The sequence below is a fragment of the Colobus angolensis genome, unplaced genomic scaffold, assembly GCF_000951035.1.
Source record: "Colobus angolensis palliatus isolate OR3802 unplaced genomic scaffold, Cang.pa_1.0 Scaffold97, whole genome shotgun sequence".
Classification (NCBI taxonomy): domain Eukaryota; kingdom Metazoa; phylum Chordata; class Mammalia; order Primates; family Cercopithecidae; genus Colobus; species Colobus angolensis.
This window is the reverse complement of record NW_012123709.1, coordinates 2,502,983-2,524,335: the sequence shown is the minus strand read 5'-3', so window position 1 is coordinate 2,524,335 and position 21,353 is coordinate 2,502,983. Positions and strand designations below refer to the sequence as shown.

At 41.7% G+C, this 21,353-nt stretch overlaps 1 protein-coding gene across 1 annotated transcript in view; it reads right to left on the bottom strand.

Moving 5' to 3' along the window:
• The window catches only part of RASGRP1 (RAS guanyl releasing protein 1 (calcium and DAG-regulated)), a 78,149-nt gene that overhangs the window by 55,387 nt on the left and 1,409 nt on the right, over positions 1–21,353 (bottom strand). Inside the window, exon 2 of the mRNA XM_011932651.1 lies at positions 16,938–17,122. Within this exon, the coding sequence (XP_011788041.1) occupies positions 16,938–17,122 (185 nt within the window). The remainder of the gene's footprint in view (positions 1–16,937; positions 17,123–21,353) is intronic.

Here is a 21,353-nt window from a genome sequence, read left to right as displayed (position 1 = left end):
CCATGTTAGCCAGGATGGTCTCGATCTCCTGACCTCATGATCCGCCCGTCTCGGCCTCCCAAAGTGCTGGGATTACAGGCTTGTGCCACCGCGCCCGGCCCAACATATTTATTTATAATAGCTGCTTTAAATTCTCTATCTACTAATTCCAAAAAATACCATATTTCTTTAATGGTATATCTGATGAGAAGTTTTTCATTTTTATAAAGTTCAATTTGTTAAATATATTATTTATGGTTAGTCCCTTGTGTCCTGTCTAAAAAAATACCCTAAGTTTGCAAAAATATTGTCCTAAATTTCCTTCTAGAAGCCTTATTGTTTTAACTTTACATTCAGGTTAACATTATCTGTAGTTAGGTAATCTGATTCATTTCATTTTTTGTGTATGGTGTGAGACACAGGACACAGTTCATTTTTTTCATGACTGTCATTTGTTCCATCACTATTTGTTGGAAGGACACTCCTTTCTTCATTAACCTGCTCTGGTGTCTTTGTTGAGGATCAACTAACCACATATGTAGATTGCTTCCAGAACGTGCTATTCTGTACCACTGATATGTTTGTCTGTCCTTATATGTGTATCACATGGACTTGATTACTATAGCTTTATATTAAGTCTTGAAAACAGGTAGCGTAAATTTTCCACTTCATTCTTTTTCAAGATTTTGGTTATTCCAGGTCCTTTCATTTCCATATAAACTCTGATTACATCATCTGAAACTCTAGTCTTTTTTTTTTTTTTTCAGCCTTTTCTCTCTGAGATATTGACCTGTCTTTGACCTTACTGATCTTTCTTTCTTTTATTTTTTTCCCACATCCATTGTAGTATTAAGCCCATCCAGTTAATTTTTCTTTTTGGTATATTTTATTTTTCAGTTCTAGAATTCCATTTGGTTCCTTTTATTGATGCAATTTCTCTGCCAAGGTCATCTTACTTTACTTACATCTATTCATCTTACTTTAAATCCTCCAACATATTTATTTATAATAGCTGCTTTAAATTCTCTATCTACTAATTCCAACATTTGTGTCATCTCTGAGTTCATTTCTATTGATCTTTTTCCTTCTGGTTATGAGTCACATTTTCCTGCTTCTTTTTCTGTCTTACAATTTTTGTTACATGCTGGGCATTGTGAGTGCAATATTGATAATTTGAATTATTAATATGTTCCTTTATAGTGGTATTTAATTCATGGGACCTTAAATTAATCCTGTTGAAGCTCAGATTTAGGCTTCATTAGGGTGAGTCAAGATTAGCTCATATTCGAGGGCCAAAGTAGCCCAACTCCTACATTGCAGTCTTTTTCACGTCCCACCTGAATGCCCAAAGTGTTTTATCACTCCACTTTGGCTGGTTGGAACTGCATTATTTCCCATGAGACGTCCTTTAACTCAAAGACCCCCAGTAACTATTAGTGGTCAAAGAGTCTCATTCTATCCATGCGTAGTTTAGTCTTTGGAAATACCTTCTCTCTTGTATGCTACTCCACAAATGCCAGCCATCCGAGAATCTCTGAACACAAACTGTTCTCTCTGTGCTGTGGTTTGAATGTCCCTCCAAAATTCGTTGAAATTTAATATTGTCATTGTAACAGTATTAGGAGGTGAGTCCTTTAAGAGGTGACTGGGTCATGAGGGTTCACCCTCATGAATGGATTAACTCCATATCTTGGGAGAAGGTTAGTTACCTTGGGAGTTTGGCCCCCTTTTTCTGTCTCGCAAGCTCTCTCTCCATGTGATGCCTTCTGCCACATTATGACATAACAAGATGTGGTCCCTTCATTTTGCACTTCCCAGCCTCCAGAATCGTGAGTCAAATAAATCTCTTTATAAATTACTCAGTGTGGTATTCTGTTGCAGCAGCAGAAAACGAACTAGGATACTCTGCAAGGCAAAATGCTGCTCACTGGGCTCCAATTTCCTGTACCATGATTTGTAAAGTGCTCTCAGGCAGAAAGCCAACAGGAGTTCTGAGTTCATCCCACATCTTTTTATTTTATCCACAATCACATGTCTGTCTTGTTTTCCAAGACCCAAAAATAGTTGCTTCACATATTTTGGTTAGAGCAGGAAAATAATTCTAATAATCAGTATTCCACTATGGTCAGAAATGAAAGTTCTCGTTTTGATGTTTAATTTTTTTTATGGGAAGTCCCAGTTCTTTGGTAGATTTAAATTTGTTTACCCTTTATATGTCCCACTGAAGGTAAATAACTCATACTAGCTCTTCTGTGGTTATTACTATTGAGACATACATATGTTTACTTTATTAAGAAAACAAAGGGGAAAACCCACTTATTTGTCTTCTTTTCAGGTTCTGCCATCTTATATCCTCACAGATGTTATTTCTGTATAATTTCTTAACTATTTATCTCCTCTGCACTCTCTTTAGCCTTTCCATTCCCATCTTAGAGAAACTAAACTCGAATCTAATAGCATGCTGCACCCTAGTGTTTGGTCAGATCTTGGTCATGACAGATACTGCTTTGTACGCCCAGCACAATAGCCTTCCTTTAGGAAACGCTCCTTCCCCAAATTCCGTCATGTGGTTTTAGACAGAAATGCTGGATTATTAAATGACTCCAACCCTGTGGCCACAGTTAATTCATTCAAGCAGTAGCCACCTGGCCAAATCTAAACCAATCAAAGTTCTTCCCTGGCAGTTTTTTTTTTTTTTTTCACTGAACTTGAGGGAAAAAAAATATTAAATCTCTAATGGTAAGAGATGCATGATTTACAGCTGTTAGTGCCATGTAGAAAACAAATCTTCAGTGAAAGAAAATGATGAGCTGACAAGCGGAGAGAAGCAAGTCAGAGAAGAGACACATACATACACAGGACATATGCAGTAGTCTCCTAAAAGTATTACAGTCCCTAATTTCAAGCACTCCTAAGGCCTGCAGGCATCCTGTACTTTTCCTGTGTTTTAGATATATGAAATACTCCATATTATTTCTAATAAATTCCCAAAAATAGTTCTGGTTGGATATCTGTCATTGTCCTGATTAATATTTTGAAAAACGAGAGACTTTTCAGGTCTTCCTTATTGAACACTGCATTAATATAGCTCAAATTCATGTAAAATTTTAAATTATAACGCGATCTTCTAGGCTCATAGCTGTTAGTGTCTATTATGACACCATTCTGGTAATTTTTGACACAGCTATTCCAACCATCTTGTATCTCCATGATGTGATTTTGGATCCTCTGGCAAGCTGCATTATTAACCTGAAAAAGCCATATGCTAACACTTAACAGGTCTATACTAATAGTGATTGCTACTGTTTTTGAGTATCTACTGCGCAATGGAATTTTAATAACATTTTACATACATTCTTTTTTTTTTTTTTGGAGACGGAGTTGTGCTCTGCCACCAGGCTGGAGTGCAGTGGCACAATCTTGGTTCACTGCAACCTCCACCTCCTGGGTTCAAGCGATACCCTTGCCTCAGCCTCCCAAGTATTCTGTTGCAGCTGGGACTACAGGCATGCACCATCACGCCCAGCTAAGTTTTGTATTTTTAGTAGAGACGGGGTTTCACCATGTTGGCCAGGATGGTCTTGATCTCTTGACCTCGTGATCCGCCCACCTCGGCCTCCCAAAGTGCTGGGATTACAGGCGTGAGCCACCATGTGGGGCCATAAATTCTAACTTTCTAGTAAGATACCTACTTCAAAACAATCCAGGGGAAGTATCTACTAACTTTCAGGTTGACAGAAACAGTCTCAGAAACATTAAGACACTTGTTAAGGGAATAAAGTTACTCTGTGTCAGCATTAGGACTGGACCTCAGAATAGAATGGAGGTATTACTCCCTTAAAATGGAAAGGCTGTTTCTATTGATGCAATCTCTAATTATTTTAACTTTTGGAAAGTTAATATTTTGGGGAAGACACATGACACTACTGACTCATGCTGAATTTACAATCTACTAAAATCTCTTGATATTTGTCATAAGAACTACAATTAATACAGTTTTCCCCCCATCCAGAACATATAGGAAGCATTATTTTTAAACTTAAGTGCAAGACTTTACGTTTATTTTTATTGAAGTCTTGTTTGCCTACGTTCTTTGTGCTGTTATTCACATTCCTGAATTCTGACTTACTTAATTATACTATTTCCCAGTGTGTCTAACCAAAAACACAGCTTGTGTTTAAATCTGAAGAAAATGTCCAGAGCCACTCATAAATGGTTCACCTACAGAAGGACGTCCTTCAATACTCATATCTATATGTACACACTTTGAGTATGACTATAAACTAGCTTTGAATCTGTTTATCTGGATTTTCATGTAGCCTACATTTGCCCATCTAACATTTACTTTTTGACTTCGTAACAGAGCCTGTAAGTTCCCACATGCATACTCTCAGACCTTACCATTGGAATGCATGCCAGCTCAACTTCCACCAGCCTGAGAGGTTTCTGGAAGCCCTTCACACTCCTACCTGTGTGCAGGGCAGGCCAAATGTGCTGGAAACTTAACACCCTCTAAAAGTAGCCCTCAACCAATGACCGATGGAACTTGGTACATCAGTACTCCAGCTCCTTTCCCTCGGATAAGTCTGGTCTGAAAAGAGCCTTCTCCTCTGACTCCCAGAGTTGTGACTTGTTAATGCACCCTCCAAGAGCTGCCTTTTCTACTCCCCTACCAGTTTTTCCTAGGACCACCTTCCAAAGTAAACTATTTGTACTTAAAAATCCTTGTCTCAGGATCTGCTCCTGGGAAAACTCAAACTAAGACGACCTTGTTAAATTTACACCCAAAGTAAAACCGCCTTTACAATTTTTTACCATTATTCTCCATAATGAAGATGAGCAAACAAGACCCACATGTGGTAAATGGCAGACTCAGCTTTGGATTTCGAAGACTGCCACGCGACGTGGCCTCCATAATCTTTTCACCGCTTGCTGAAATTAGCTGTGCCACAGTCACGGCATTTCCCTGCTCAAAACTGTGCGTGTGTGTGGGATGGGGTGGGGAGGAGAGTATCACATTTTCTTACTTACTCAACTCCAACTCCTGCCTCTGACAGTAGCATTAACAATTACAAGTTGCCAGAGTTTTGTTTTTGGGTTTTTTTTTTTTTTTGTCTTTTTGGATACCCAGGAATTGAGCATCTCAGCGCTGATTGGGGAATGGGCAGTGTCATAAGGTGTCAAGTACATGACATAGGTGAATTATTTTCATGATGTGTAACCAAAGTAACCATTTTCATTCTTTATTTTCCTCTCCCATCTTTGAAACAGACACAGTCACTCTATTTTGCCACCTAAGAAAATTTAGAGAAATTTCCTAAAATCCGTTTGAATTTTTTGTAATCCTAAATCATCTATTTTTCCTAGGTTTGAGGACACTTTTAATTTTAATATATTATTAGAGGTCGGGTGCGGTGGCTCATGCCTGTAATCCCAATACTTTGGAAGGCTGAGGCAAGCAGGTCACTTGAGCCCAGGAGTTTGGGGCCAGCCTGAGCAACATAGTGAGACCCTGTCTCTACAAAAAAATACACACACACACATACACACACACACACACACACACACACAAATTAGCCAGACATGGTGGCACATGCTTATAGTCCCAGTTACTCAGAAGGCTGAGGTGAAAGGATCACCTGAGCTGGGGAGGCAGAGACTGAAATAAGCCAAGATGGCACCACTGAACTCCAGCCTGGGTGACACAGCAAGACCCTGTCTCAAAAAAAGATTATGGAAAATTATAAGCATATATACCATAATGAGCAAAACAACGTAAGGGACCTCCATGCACTCAGCCAGCTGCAACAACCATCAGCATACAGCAGATCTGGATCCATCTATACTCCTGCGAGTGTGTATGTGTACACACTCATCTTTTAAGTCTCTTTTAATCCAGAGGGTCCTCCTCCATCATTTTTCCTTGCAATTTTGAGGGTGCACTTTCTCAGTTCAATGAAGCTTAGTCCATCTCAGGTAGACGCTGGTAGTTGCTGACAAGGTAATGAGACTCTTAGGCACTGGGGACAGAGAGGGTGGGGGATCACAGACATAATAAATGTAGGGAGCTTTTCCTTTAGCGATTCAAGCAAGGCCAGTCATGTGGAGCCCAGCATCCATTCCTGAGACCAAGTGCTCATCCTTGGCAATAAATGAAGACTGAGTCCAGTGGCCAGAGGCGACGGTCCTATGGCTCTCATCTGGGAGGCAGCTCCTCAGAAATAGCAGTAACTCACAGTCTGGCCTGAACTCCCCAGGACTGGAGGTAAATGGTGAACCTACCAAGGTAGGTTTGGATGAAGTAAATACGGAATCCAATTGTGGTGCTCGTGAACTGGGAAAGAGGAAGGGCAGGGAGTGTGAAAAAGCCCCTATGCATTTGGCATTTAATAAGTGAATCCAAAATTAACCAATGATTCATTGCTCATCAGATTTAAGGATGCTCCACAGTGTATAACTATATGCCAGCAAGACAGACTCACAGATGATTAACAGAGACACTTCTTGGCTTCCTGAATATTGTGGGTTCCCCCTTAAAATGAAGCTGTTCACAAGATTACAAAACCAAGTCCTATACCATGCTTCAGATAGATCAGTGAAGAGGAGACAGACATAGCTCCATTTGCTCCTCCAACTAGAAATCCTCACTTTCTGGCAAGGATATACCTTTGATAAGTTCTTGGATGGCTTCATCCCCAACTGCCTTACTTCTCTGGTGACTGCATTCTTTCTTTTGTTACAAAACCGGCAATCCCTGCTTCCCTCTTCTCCTCTGCTTCCCTCTTCCCCCTCTAGTCTCTATTCCCTTTGCCCATTTCAATGAATCACTGGTGTCCTTCTAAGTACATCTCCATCCTAGGCAGCATCTTCTGCTTGAAGGCTCTAGTAAGAACCTTAGCAATCTCTCCAGGGCCCTTGACCACTCTTTGGGGGGAAAAAAAAATTAGACAACATGGCTTCCTTCACACCACTGCCCACCATCTCTTCTGTGCTGCTGAAGAATCACACATGTACCAAACTGTGGCATCTCTGCATTTCTGCTATGTATCTCACCCAGAGGCTAACTTCGTAATATTCCCTTAGAAAGTTAATAGGCTGGGCACAGTGGCTCATGCCTGTAATCCCAGCACTTTGAGAGGGCGAGGCAGGTGGATCTCTTGAGCTCAGGAGTTCAAGACCAGCCTGGGCAACGTGGTGAAACCCCATCTCTACTAAAAATACAAAAAGTAGCTGGCTCTGGTGGTGCACACCCAGCTACTCAGGAGGCTGAGGCACAAGAATTGCTTGAACCCAGGAGGCAGAGGTTGCAGTGAGCCAAGATCACACCACCTTACTCCAACCTGGGTGAGACTCTGTCACAAAAAAAAAAAAAAAAAAGAAAAAAGAAAAAAGTTAATACAGACAAAAGGTCTTTTCTTGTTTCTCAAAGTAAAGTTTCTCTTCAACAAACCCCATTTCACTTTCACTATACTACAAAATTAAAAAAAGTTCACATCACGAATTTTTAATGGAAGTTTTGTGTTTCCTTCGTTTATTACAATTGTAATCAGGCATAGTTACTGCAATTAGCATGTAGCATTAAAAAGAACTGAGTACTCTTCTTTTCTTGTAATGTCTTTAATTCCTCATTACCATCATTTCAGTTGCCAAGCAACCTTCACTTTTATGTTCTATATTTGAAGGGACTAAGCAGAATTATTTTTAAAAAATCAATTTTAAAATGGAAGAGCAACCTTGTGTGCTAGCATACCTCTTTATAAATAATAATATTGATTTCAAGATCAAAATTGTTGAAGATATAAATTATGGCAAGCAAAGAGTTATAGTGGGTTTATTATCCAAAAGTCAATGTGATTATAATACATGTAAGTATCCATAGAAGAGAATCAAGAAAGGCACACCCAAGAATGTTGACAGTGCTTATCATGCTCTTGATGGTAAAATGGGTAACTGTAGTTTTCTTCTTTTTGTCAGTCTGTATTTTCTGCGTTCTCTATGGTGAATACGAATAATTTTAAAACTTATTAACATTTATAAAGTAAGTATAAATGCTGAGAGAGAGTTAGATCTTTGTAAATACAAGAATTTATAAAATAGTGGGAACTAAATGAGACTACATATGTAAAATATTAACATAAACACTGTGGTATTCATAGCAAATGCTCAAAAGTTAGCTATTACTAATATTTTAAAAGTCTATGCTAGTGGTTGATCTTATGTATTATCTTACCACAAAGTCTATGTAAGAACAAGAAACAGTCTATATTAATAATTTTTAAAGACTGAGTTAAAAATTTGGTGGGGTTTCTAAGACTCCATCCTAAGAATACTGACTCTTCAAATAGATCCAAAAGCACATTCTTAAAATATGCAAATTCCTGAAGAACTTTCTTCAAGTTTAATATCATGATGGAGGCCCCCATTACACCTTCTTCCAGACGCTTTAAGTCTGGGAAATCATTTCAGCGGTATCACAGCGAGGGGAAACGGAGGCTGTGAGTTACAAAGTCACCAGTCCAAGCACTGTGGTTTTAAGGAAATGACAATCTGAGAAACAAAACTGAAGGCTTCTTTTTTGCCAGCAGTAACTTATTGACAAGCTTGTATTGATCATCCACAACAACGTATGATATGGAATTAGACACTGGATTAAGCAAAACTGTGATTAAAATGACAACAGACTATTAATCAAATCTTTGGAAGAGGGATTTTTTTTAAGGTTTAGAATTTTAAAAAGATAAATAGAAACGGGCAAATTTAAATACATAAAAATACAAAGTTTCTATACGTGACAATATCAAAACCAACATAAAAATGAAAATGAGAATAGGAAAAAACGCCTATAGTAAATGATATTCAAAGAGTTAACAGCTTTTTATATAAAAAGCTTTTGCACACCTCTAATAATAAAAGCATTAAGCAGCAAGTGATAAGTAGGCAAAGGATATGAACAGACCGTTCATAAAACTGGAAATGCAGTAGGCAAACAAACTTATGAAAACTACTCAACAAAAGCTTGGTTATATACACCAATAGTGCCTGTTACCATGCAGTGGGTAATGAAGGCAGATGATTTAGCAGATGGAATCAGAAATCAAAATAGAGACAGCATATAATACATGAAGAACAAAAGTTCACAAAATTGAGGGTTGGTCAGAAACAAGGCTGGTTAATCTGAGAGATATTTTAGAGGTGAATTAAAACAATAAAAACACAAACTAACTTTGACTTCAGAATGAGAATCTCTCATGTTGTTTTCATGTTCCACTGTCACTTATTTAAGAAAACTTTTCAACCGCACTGATATATGATTTCCTTGTCTCTAAGGTCCATTATTCCTTTCCTTTGAAGAACACACGGAGAGGTTGTTTTATACGATACATAGATGAAAGCAGCAAAATAATGGCAGAATTATTACTTTCTCTTAATTAAGAGATAAAAAATAGAAATCCCAGCTTTTAGGGTCCCTTCCCACCTCAACATTTGGTTATGTAAGCACCCTCTGTATCTGGGAGACAGTGCTGTGCTTGTAAATGTTTAACGATGGGCTCTCCAGGGGAGGGATTGAAAAGGAAGCCCTGATTAGTAGTGTTTGTTGATTTCCACGGTGTAAATACTCACAACAGACTACTAACAAGCTACTAACATGACTTCACTGAACACGGAGCTGGGAAAAGATGCATGCTAGCATACCATTATATAGCATTTGTACCAGGTAGACACGACAGATATAACCTCAAAAGCAAAGATAACAGTAAAACGTAGTCATGAATTAGGAAGTGGTGAGTTTTGAGTATTTCTTATCTTTGTTTTTAATATAATCTAATTGTTAGTGTACATAACTTAATTTTCAATCACGGTTGTGTTTAACAACTAGCTTGCAAAATTCCTGAAAATTTAACAATTGACTCTTGTGAGCTGGTATGAGCCAGCCCAGCACATCACTGCTACGAGATATGGAAATAATTTTTTTTTTTCACAATTGCATCTTTCTATGAAGAAAGAAATTAAGACACAAATCCACATCATTCTATGTGTCTTCAACACATGGCAAATTATTTTTGCCCTCTGGTCTTGTGGCTCTTACACAGACCTCTGACTACATCATTGGTGGGACCCAGTGCAATTAAAAATTATGGCCCCTTATTCAAAAATTACTAAAAATTTCAAGACTTGTGACAGCATTAAACCAAGCATGGGAACCTGTGGGCCTTCAGCGGTGGCGTGCCCAGGAAGCTGGCCCTGTTTACATTCTCACTCTTTCTCTGTTCTTTTTCTGCCAGCCACTCTAGGGCAACCCCAGCTAGGTTGTAGCCAAAGCTCACTGTAAGTCCAGAACCAGACACAGATCCAGCAGCTGTAATTGTTCTGGGCAGGAGTGGACAAGTTCTAACATCAGCAGGTGGGCTGTGGCTGGGGCCTGAACGGTAGATGACCTTCTCCAGGGGTCTCAGGGTCCAACACAGCTGTTTCTGTCAATTACTGAAAAGACTGTTTCTGCTTTCACACAGTTTCCCAATGTGTTTTCATCACAGACTTCATGAACTTCAGGTCAACATACTGCCTTCGATAATCTGTTGCCAAAGTAGCACTCTTGGGTAAGTACTCAGGGGAAGCACTCCCCAGTTCCTCCCCACTACTGTAGCTCTCTGACCCATGGGGACTGGCATGCGTTACAGAGTAGACCCTCCCAGCACCATAGGAAACTGGAGTGTTGAATAAAGGTGGAAATCTACACTAGGAACATGGCCTCTGAATGCAAGAATCAAACTGTAGTTGTAACAGACATCCACATTCTATTTACATAGCCAAAAGACAGGCTGGATGTGTTGTAGGGGGCTCACTGCAGTTGAGAAGAGACAGGAATGCAGGAAAATTTGATAGAAGGGCTCCCAGGGTTTCAGACCTGCTCTTAGGCAGGGATCTCATTAGATCTGGCTGGAATGCTTTAGGGATCTCCAAGAGGCTGGCGTCACCATGTGCTTTTCTAGTTCACATAGCTGAAAAACCTATATGCTCTGTTGCCTCCCTGGAGATTTGTGCCCTTCAGGTTTTCCTACGACACCTGAGAAAATGATCTGGGATGTTCAGGAAGCAAGTGTGCTATACGACAGTATTTCTCGACATCCGTTCACGGGTCACCTCCATCAAAACCAGGGACTGCTGGCTGAATGGCAATCTCTGGGGATGACTGTGAGGAATCTGAATGTTCAACACACTCCCTGATGAGTATTCCTCACGCCAAAGTTGGAGAATCTCTGGAATAGCAGAAAGAACGTGAACCTCGGGGGAAGACTGACCAGAGTTCACATCTCAGCAGCTCTCTCACTAATGAGCTGAACCACTTTCCACAGGTCATTTAACTTCCCCGAGCTTCAATTCTCTATTAGTTAAAGGAGCAAAATAACAACCACCTCATAGGGTTGTTGGGAGGATTAATTGGGTCAAGTTAGGTAAAGGCTCAGGACCCTACAGAGTCCACGATCAGTGTTTTGTCCACTGTCTGTCTGTCTCCAGCTCTCTCGGCAGTAAAAGTCACCTCTCTGGATGGCTTTACTGAATGAACTGCTCAGAACTCCTGAGATACTGTCTAACTCACGCATAAGCATTGCCGCTGTTCTCTACAGCGTGGCCTGCAATAAACACTGACAAGCAGGAGAGCACAGCTATGAGTGAAGGGGATTTCCCATCTCCTCCTTTCTCAGGCCTGGCAGTCCCTGAAACTCATGCTCATGAGAGGGCAGACCAGCGTGGCGCACTGGTGATGCCTGCTCATCAAAGATGCAGCAAAGGCCTCCTTGCAATAAATAGTGTCCAGTCTTATAATAATGCGAATTCATTCTAGAGGGCTAAGAGCAGCCTGGGAGCTGCTCTGATGACTAGAAGCCTCAGGATGCAAGTGCCTCCGAGGACCATCCTTTACACGTGAAATCCTGTAGCCACGACTACCAGCGACTGGGGGGTTCCACTGAGGAGGCCTCTGGGAGAGCTGTGTTCTTCACACAGGGCCTGTCATCAACAGGGGCTAAGGCTTCTGCCCCTTCCTGACACTACAACTGACTTTGTTCCTTGGTGTTGCCTGTTGTTAGGTCTACATGCCCAATGATGTCATGGCCCTTGGCTTCTGGTCTTATGCCCCTGTTGCCCTCTGGGCACTTTGCTTTGGTGCACAGACCAAGTTGCAGAGTGGTAAGAAATACCTAATCTTTCCTTTGTCACGGAGAGGGCTATGGCCCTGAGTGTGTGTTTGCCTTTTGTGGCTCCAATTTTAAAAACAGATGGAATGTTTTACTTTCAATAAGCTGAGGCCTGTGAAATGTTTTTAATATCCAACTGCTCCATGGTGGAGAAAACACACCTATATTAGTTTTGGGGTAGTTCTAGTTTGGAAGGTCTTTGGATAGCATTAGTACAATTCACACAGGAATTCACTGATTCACTTTGCTCACTAGAGAATATCAGGCAGACACCTGGTATAGAGATGGGGTCCAATCAATGTTTCTTACATTGAATGGAGTTTCATTTCTAACTGGGGAGACAGCAGGACTGTAGAAGGGTGGGCACTGCGTGCAGGCCTGTCCTATGTGGCATGCAGGTCTCCCCTGAGTGTAGGAAGGCCTGTAGTAGGAGAGAGATCCAGGCTTGCTCCAACCCAGGTTGCAAGTGGCTGCTAGGGGTAGGGGAAGGAGAACAGAAGCAGCACATCCTCTCTTGAGACTGGGGGTGCAAGGCAAATTCTTTTAATTCTCAAAGGTTTATTTTCCTGTTTGTTCAATGGAGAGAGTAATATCTGACCTATTTCAGAGCTGTTCTCAGTATAAAAGAAAATCAATACAAATGGAACTCTAAGGAAAAATAAGACAGTCCATAAATAGAAGATATTAGGAAGCATTTCCCTTCACACTAACAGGTAAGATGAAACATGGAGTTTCTTCCCACATCTCACTGGGAGTAGGTCTGCTTGCTGGGGTGGAGTTGTGTGTGTGTGTGTGTGTGGCCCTTTCTGAGGCAGGTGTGCAGTTTTCTTTCTGATGCTGTCAGAAGTTGTCTTGCATTGAGAGGGAGACAAGGAAGAGCTTTGTGAATTCGACATTTGAAGCCCTCCATTTGGCCCCAAATGCTGGCAGCCCTCTTATAAAGGGAAAAAAAGTAAAAGCCCAGATGATCTCATAGGTCTTTTCTACCTCTGAAACAGACAGTGTGATTCACATATATTTGACATAAGTGTGACCAGGTTGTGATGATTCGCCTCATTATGCTCAGCTGAAGAGGGGATTAACTAGCAATAATATGCTGAGAATGTAAAGCATGACCTCTGATTAGAATAGAAGGCGGGAGTGGGTTGTTTCATGGTTAAAGCAATGAACTATGACTCAAGGCCTAAGTTTCTAGTCACAGATCTCTAACCTTGTATGTGACACTGAGAGGCTTGCTAGAGGCCTTCGAAAGTGCTCTTGATTTACACGTACTGGCCACTGCCCTTAAAAGCAATATAAGTCCTTCTTCTGAGAACAGTGTGGGTGGTAATTAATGGTTAATAATGCTAAAGAGATAGCCATCAGTGAGACTTCTGGATGCCCATGATACTTTAAGCAATATTCAGACTCTTATCTAGAAATGCTAGCAAAATGCAAATCCCACAGTTTGCAGAAAATCTATTCTTTTTTCTTTGAGACAACCATCTACCCTCTCCAGCATTATCCAACTGACTTTCTGCAACAATGGAAATGCTCTCTCCTCTGTTCAATAGTAGGTGCCATTTGTGGCTACTGCACACTTCACCTATGGTTGGCTTAGAAACTAAATCTTACATTTAACTTTAATTAATTGAAATGTATATGAAAATAGCCACATGTGGCTAGTGCATTGGACAGCACAGCTGTAGCCAATTCAAACGTCCTGAAAGCAAGAAGGTGAGGTTGAGAGGCAGTAGAAACTAGATTAACAATTATTCAGTCTTTCTCTTTAAAATAGTTTCTTTCCCTCTTTCATTCAAGCTGCTGGGTGGAGTACCTGAAATTAGGGTCTGAGGCAAAAGAGTAGCAACAATAAAAATAATGATGATAATAATTCCCACCCCCCACACATTTCTGTACAGTTTTTCATGGGTTTAAAATGAGAAGACATCTAAACTCATTTTAAAAAGCTAGCTAGATTGCTTTAACCTAAAGCAACACTTTTCTATACAAACCTGAGACAATAACCAGTAAGATAAGCTTCAGAAGAAGCATTAGCCTCACTCCATACTATTGTCAGATCACCTCTTAAAGAGACCTACGGAAGCACAGGCACATATTTTGCTATGGGCTTTTCTGTCATAAAGTCTGCTGCTGATTCCTGGCTCCATTTCCTCTGCAGCGCAGTTTCCATGCCCCAGCCCCATAGATGGATCAACTGATAACCAAAGAGCAAGGAGAATGACAGACAAAAGGTGCTGGCTTCTGTTCCTTCCAGACACAGAGCGTCTTTTCTGCCTCTTTCATGTACTGTGATGAGAAACTCTGCAGTACATAATACACAAAACCTTGAGATCTTACCTTACTAACTTCCCGCAGCATTCCCATGGCCCGTGAGGGACTTCAACAAATGGTGGCCGTTCTCCTTGACCTACGTCCTCACCCATGAAATGCACTTACTCAAACTCTACGTGGTACAAAAACTTACTCTTCCTGCATGCCTTCGGGGTTTATCACCCTGTCCTTTGTATACATGTGTGTGTATATATATGTACCCTGTCCTTTGTGTGTGTGTGTGTGTGTGTGTGTGTATATACATGTTTCCTGAACAGTATGTTTCTCAGGTGTTGTAAGCTCTGGTGGAAGGGGTAGTTTGGTCGCTGTAGTTCTTCTTGAGTACTGCCTAGCACAGTGTCAGATGCAACTAAGGGCTTAATCAATGCTACTTGATAACGGACAAAAGACTACTAGACTCAATGGGACTTTTTTGGCTTTGGGATTTTAAGCCACTTTTTTCAGTTCAACATATTCCAGAACACAATATATTGCCGCTGCCTTTGGAGGGTCTGTTCAGGGGACTGAATTGGGCTTGGTTATTTTGGGGGTAAGGACTTCAGAATCAGTCATGTATTTTTCAGGTTGATGAATTATCTGAAGATTAGAAAAACAGTCTTGAACTAAGCCAGCAGTTGCACCACAGGCATGAGGATGGAAGATGGCATGATAAACACATTTCTGGTCCCTCTTTTTTCGATAGTGAAACAGAAAGAAGAAAAATCCTCATTCAGGAAATAGTCACAGCAGCCTGCTAAAGCCGAGTAAATCTGACTGCTGAAATGGCGTAAGGAACTTTGCAGTTTCTTCGGGTTGGGAAGGAAGCGCGAGTGGAGTACGTGATGAACAACGGCCCCACATCAACCGTGCCGCCCCGGTCTCCAATGTCCTCTCGTGTATCTCCTTGCAGCACACTTTCTAAGGAGATTATTTTGAAATAGAAAGCCATTCATTCTGCTCACAAAAATTCATCTTAACTGAAAGATTAAAGTGTGAAATAAGATTGAAGTATAAAACAAAGAGAAATCTAATGAAAATGTAATGCTAAACTAGTCATACTAAAAAACCTTCCTCTTTTCCAAGTTAAAGTCTACAACAAACAGAACTTTAAAGCGGTGATTCGCAAAGTACGGTTCTTGGGCCAGATGCATCAGCATCTCCTGGGAACTTGTTAGAAATGCAAATTCTTGTGCCCCACCCCAGACCTACTGCTGGCGTAGAAACTCTGGGGGTGGGGCCCAGCAATGTGTGTTAAAAAAAAACCAAAAAACCAAAAAAACAAAAAACAGCCTCCATGTGTGATTCTGACACTCTAACGTTTGAGAAGCATTACTTTAAACCAATGTTGAAATAGCTGAAACTGTTCAATGCTGTACTAAACTGTACTAAATGAATATCCTTAACCTGTCCAGTGTTTCCCCCGATTCTATACATAAGGTCTGAGCAAGCACTTAACACACACAGCCACTAGTCCGTCATTCTGAGATCTCATGGATCTCGAGCTGCCTAGGATCTGATTAAGCCTCCCTCAGCTTCCCAGGAGGCTCCCAGGGTTGGGGCAGGCTGGCGGGGGGTTGGTATGTCTGAGCTGTGCCACGCAGGCTCCTCTGCTTCACGGTGAGAGATGGAGGGATATAAAAAGGGGCCCACAGGGGGAATACGAAGCTGGAAATCTTTGAATTCAATGATTTCATTGAAATCCATCCATTTTAGTCATGTTTTGGGAGGAAATATTTAGTACTTTTTAATCACTGCTTCACAAATAAAAATCCAAAAATAAATCATGCTTATAACATTAAAAAAAAAAATCTTTTCAGATACTTGCTTGACGGCTGCACAAACGTGTCTCTCTCACAGTGAGCAAAGGTGCTGACAGAGTGCAGCGTCTGAAATGTGTGTCCACATTTATTTCCCAGTCCCTTGACCCTGCATTGCAACATTTATTAACCAATGTCTTCTTGTCACAAACCTCCTGGCTTTACCCAGTCCTTTCCTATTCCATCACATCTGCCCTCCAGATTGCAAGGGGAATTATTAAGACTTTATTCCTCCAAATGATTCCAATTTCTGTTTGATAACAAAGTTTGCTCATGTAACAGTCTTTATGTGCCCCAAGAAGGCAAGCACGGAAAAGTCTCAAAGTACCAGATGCACAATATCCTTTTATGATATTTTTCATCACAAGAAAAACCTCCATCCTGAGAAAAATGGAAATGCAAACTCTCCTCAGTAACTTTTCGCACTTTAAAATTGCACTTCTCATCACGACCTATTACACCCACACAGTCATGTGCCATAGGCTCTGCAGACTGTCTCCAACATTTCAAAAGCTCAAAAGCTATTTTTAAAGCCAAAATACAATCTAGATTGCTGTTCTGTAAAGCACTTTTAAAGGAAGAACAAAGTAATATAGTGATTTTTATGCCTGTGGGCAGGTAGCCAACTTACCAAAAGATTGAATGCAGCTGTCAATGAGATCGTCCAGGCTGGCTCCTTTGGCTAAATGTCCCAGAGACACCATCATTCGGAACTGGGTGATCTGGGCCAAGCTGGGATGGGAGGGGAAGGGGCTGTTGGCTGGCTTCGCCTCTAGTCTTGCTTTAGGGGCAGTTCTGCAGCCATGGGTAGGTTTCCTGGGGAAAGAGAGAAGGCAGTGAGGGGACAAACTGGCAGCTCCACACTCTGAAGGCAGATTGGAGAGGAAGGGAATGGAGATAAGACAATTAATCTCAGGAGTTGGGCTGATAGAAGCCATACCCCTCCCACTTGGCAAATGCACCAAACGACTGGTTGGCTGTTAAAGAGACATCTCCCCAGCAAAGGTGAGATTTCAGGGTTGCAACTAGGGCTCTTCATGCTGGCATTAGGATTGCTCTGTCCTCCTGTCTCCCAGTTCCTGAAGGGGAATGGGCAGAGGCAAGACTATCTTGACAGTCCTTAGCTCCCAGCAATATATATATTTTTTCAGCTACTAAGCCACTGACTTGAATCTTAAAAATTGTTTACATTGGTCTCATCTTTGGCTAACTTTGGCCAGGCATGCTGGCTCACGTCTGTAATCCCAGCACCGTGGGAGGCCGAGGCAGGTGGATCACCTGAGGTCGGGAGTGCGAGATCATCTCTGGCTAACTTCATTAATCTTGAGCAATACCTGAGATACCACACAAGGTCAGGCAGCCTCAGAATCATCATTAAGGACCTTAAGGGAGAAGTCAAAGACTGAGAACGCAAGTACAGGAAGTGAGGGGTGATGATGGTGGTGTTTAGATTTTAAGTGAGTCCTGCTTTTCTTACAAATCTTTTAGTTCTAAGATCTTGTTTTTCATGGTTGATAATACAGGTAACCATTATGAGTCATTTTTGTTACTAAACATCATTTTTTCAAATCCTTACTTGGGTCCTTAATGATTAAAACAGAAAGCAGAGCTGTGAGAGCGTTGTTCCAGAACTCAATGTAAAAGGGCAAGTTTGGATCTAGAAATGGCGTAAGAGTCCAATGGACTTTCATCTACTCACACACAGCTCTATCTTTGCTCATGACCTCATCAGTACAAGTCATTTTGCAAAATGATTTGGGAAGTTTACTGTCCTCTCCATTAAAAAATACACATACACACACAGATCCATATCTGTAATCTTTTTTGGTTTAATAGTGATGAGTGTTGCTGGTAACTCTTCTAAGCATTTAGTTAATTCTCCTCTCTCTACTGTGGCTTTGGTTATTTTGTAGTTTACTACCAAAGCAGCAAAGAGAAAAAGGAAAAAAACGTATCTCAGAAGTGCAACTTTACTCACTACATATTATGATAAATGCATAATGGCATCAATTAATCTCTAAGTGCTTATTCTATGAGTAAGGCATTGTGATTGGCCAGAGAAGACCACAGTGAGATCGTCTAGGTGAGGGTCCTTTATATACTCATTACATACTAGTTGCTGTTGTTACATAACAGTAGTCTAGAAGTTCCTTAATACAAAAATACAGCTGAGGAATCAGACTGAGATAATGAGAAGCCATATAAATGTTAAATAAGTGTTCTATGAGTGTCAAGAGTAAGAAGCATGATGTTCTCAGAGGAGAAAGAGGCAGTTTGAGGCAGAGTGTCTGGGAAAGCTGCTTTGACATGATATAATCTCAACCAAAGGGGCTGAGGAAGTGCTCAGATCAAAACAAAATGCTAGGCACATGTGGGTTTTGGGAAATCAGCCTGCTAAGAGATGGTGTGTAACTGAACTATGGGGCCACTCAGTACACAGCCAGACCTGTGCAGGGGCACCCTGGCCCTTCAGGTTGTTTCAAACTAGCTCCAGGGCACTGGTCTGCAGTGGCCTCTCAGTTCTATTCTGACCTGGTGCAGGTCCAGCGAAATTGAATCAACAACTGGTTATTGGGCATCTGCTAACCCTGAATTCCTGAATTCAGTAATTCCTGAAAGATCAAGTCGGTGGTACAGGACTCAGGTTTCTGACCATAATTGATTTTCAAACAGGCCCTGCGAGAGCCACAGAATTGGATCAGTCTCTAAAAACAAAATAATAACGGCGACATGAATTGAGTACCTATGCTATGGCAGGTACTGTGCTGGGGACCGACCCTGTCTTCAGGCTTACAGCCCAGAAGGATGTTATCCCCATCTCATGATGCTGAAACTGGATCTAAAAAAGGGTAAATGACATAGCCAAGGTTATAAAACTCATATATAATAAACCTGAGATTTGTACCCAGCACCTCTCTGGCTTTATTCATTTAATAAATATTTACTGTGCTTGGAACTCTGCACATTTCACAACATGAGGATTAGTACTAGACCATCACAGAGAGGCTGAAAAGGTCAATTCAATTTAAAATGAAAGTAAAATCCTTCAAAAGCATAGCTGATAATGTAAAGGCTGAATCTCAGTCCATATTTCTTTTGCAGGCCCTCAGAACTGTCCTCAGGTCCCTAGAGCCGGACAGACTCTTTACGGTCATTTTCCAAACCCCTCTTCTATAGGTGTGGAGGTTCAGAATCAGAACAGCAATGTGCCTGGCCACGACTGCAGAGACAGGCTAGAAGCCAGCCCCTTGTGGCCCATGCCTTGCACCCCAGGTGGGCTCCTCTCCCTTCCTGGAAGCACTAACAACTCTCTACACCTGGGCTACATAGCCACTGCTGGGATTATTCAGCTTTCTGCCCCAGCTGCTGCCTTTGTCACCATTAAGACCTCCACCAAAGGCCGAGTAGGGGTAAGATTTAAAAAAAAAATAAAGTCATTTATTGTAGAAGTCTCCTTCTCTCAGGCTTTCCACAGTACTTCTCCCTAGACCTTGGAGAAGAGGCAACTACAACTAGAGGCTCTATCTACAGACAGAGCTCTTCCTGCTAGGGGTGGAGGGGAGGTGGCTACAGATCCAAGGAAAATTCCATTTTCTTTCTTGGTTGGTGACACTGACCATTCAAGACTCCTAATCCTGCCCTGTTTTCTAATTCTGGTAATGTTTCCTAGTGTCACCAGTAAGAGAAGCCACTTTGTTTCATAAGGGGATTCTTGAAGGCTGATGCTTTTACCAGAACCAGGAGGGATCAGGGTCAAGTATAGGGTAGTAAAAGGGAAGAGAGGGTACCAAACGCAATCTGGGAGGTATGGAGCCCAGAGAGACTCAGAGGGCTATAGCATGAGAAAACAGGCAGAAGAGAAAGTATTAAAAGTCAAAGTGCAGCCTAAGAGTTCTAAGAAGACAGGAATTATTTGCACCATAGACTAGGAAACCTGGCTTTCTTGCTGTACAGTCTCTTAACTGGTTGCCTTGTGAGAAATCCTCAAATCGTTCTGCCTTTTCTGGTGAAATGGGGGTAGACAAGGATTTATAAAATGCTTTATTATAGACAGGTCGAAGGGTGTTTTAACAATCCATAGAATGAATGGCCTCTGAGTCTGTAAAGGCATATTTAAAAAAACAGTGGCCAAATGTTTTCTTGTAAATGAAAAAAACAAAACCCCGAGAGAAACGAATTAACTTGAAGGTGTTTTCTGAGCCTAAAAGTGACCAAAGTCCCATAGGTTTGCTGAAGGAGACCGTCAAAACTCTAAACTGGTTTAGGTGAAATCCTCTCCAGCCATAGGTATTTCAGTGGAGGTCAGTTTCAGGCTGAGCTTTTTATGAAATCCAGCCTAGAAAAGTAAGGGATGAAATGAAGTAAGGGATGAAATGGAGTAAGGGAACTGGAACTTCCACAACTTTCTTTGCAGTGGAAGGTGACTCTCTTGACTTCTAGTGTGGATTCCTTCCAGTCCCGTCCTCTCCCCCTTATAATACTCAATTTAATGTAGTGAACTCCTCCTTCTGAATCTAGTGCAAAGTACAGTGGTGGACCCTCAGGGGACACCCGGATGGGGAGAGGCAGGGCGTGCATACAGGGCCAAGAACCCTCCGTTCCTGGGATTATAAGCACGGGAAGCCCAGCATCGCAAGTTTCCTGCCGCTACTGGGTATGGTGGTGCAAGGCACAGTCCCATCAGTGTCGATGTGAATGGCGTTGTGAAGTGCACAATTTGTCTAGCCCCTACGCCGAGCCCAGGCCGTTGTTCATGCTGTTGCCCAGTTCTGGTCCTTTGGCTACAAACTCAAAGCTGCCTGGCCAAAAGCCCCTTTCACTCACTGTCCCTCTTTCTTCAACTTCTGTTATCCAAGACCCTCTACAGAATCATAGTGAGGGGGAGAGGAGTGCAGCTTCCCATCCGGAAGGCGATATGTTTCGCTGACCCACGGATCTGGAAACTTCCGTGGGGCAGGGGCGACCAAGCGGTGCCACCTCTGCGGGCTCCCTGCAAGCTCCCTCGGCCGTTCTGGGCAGGGCCGGGTGGGGCCGCCAGGTGGCGCAG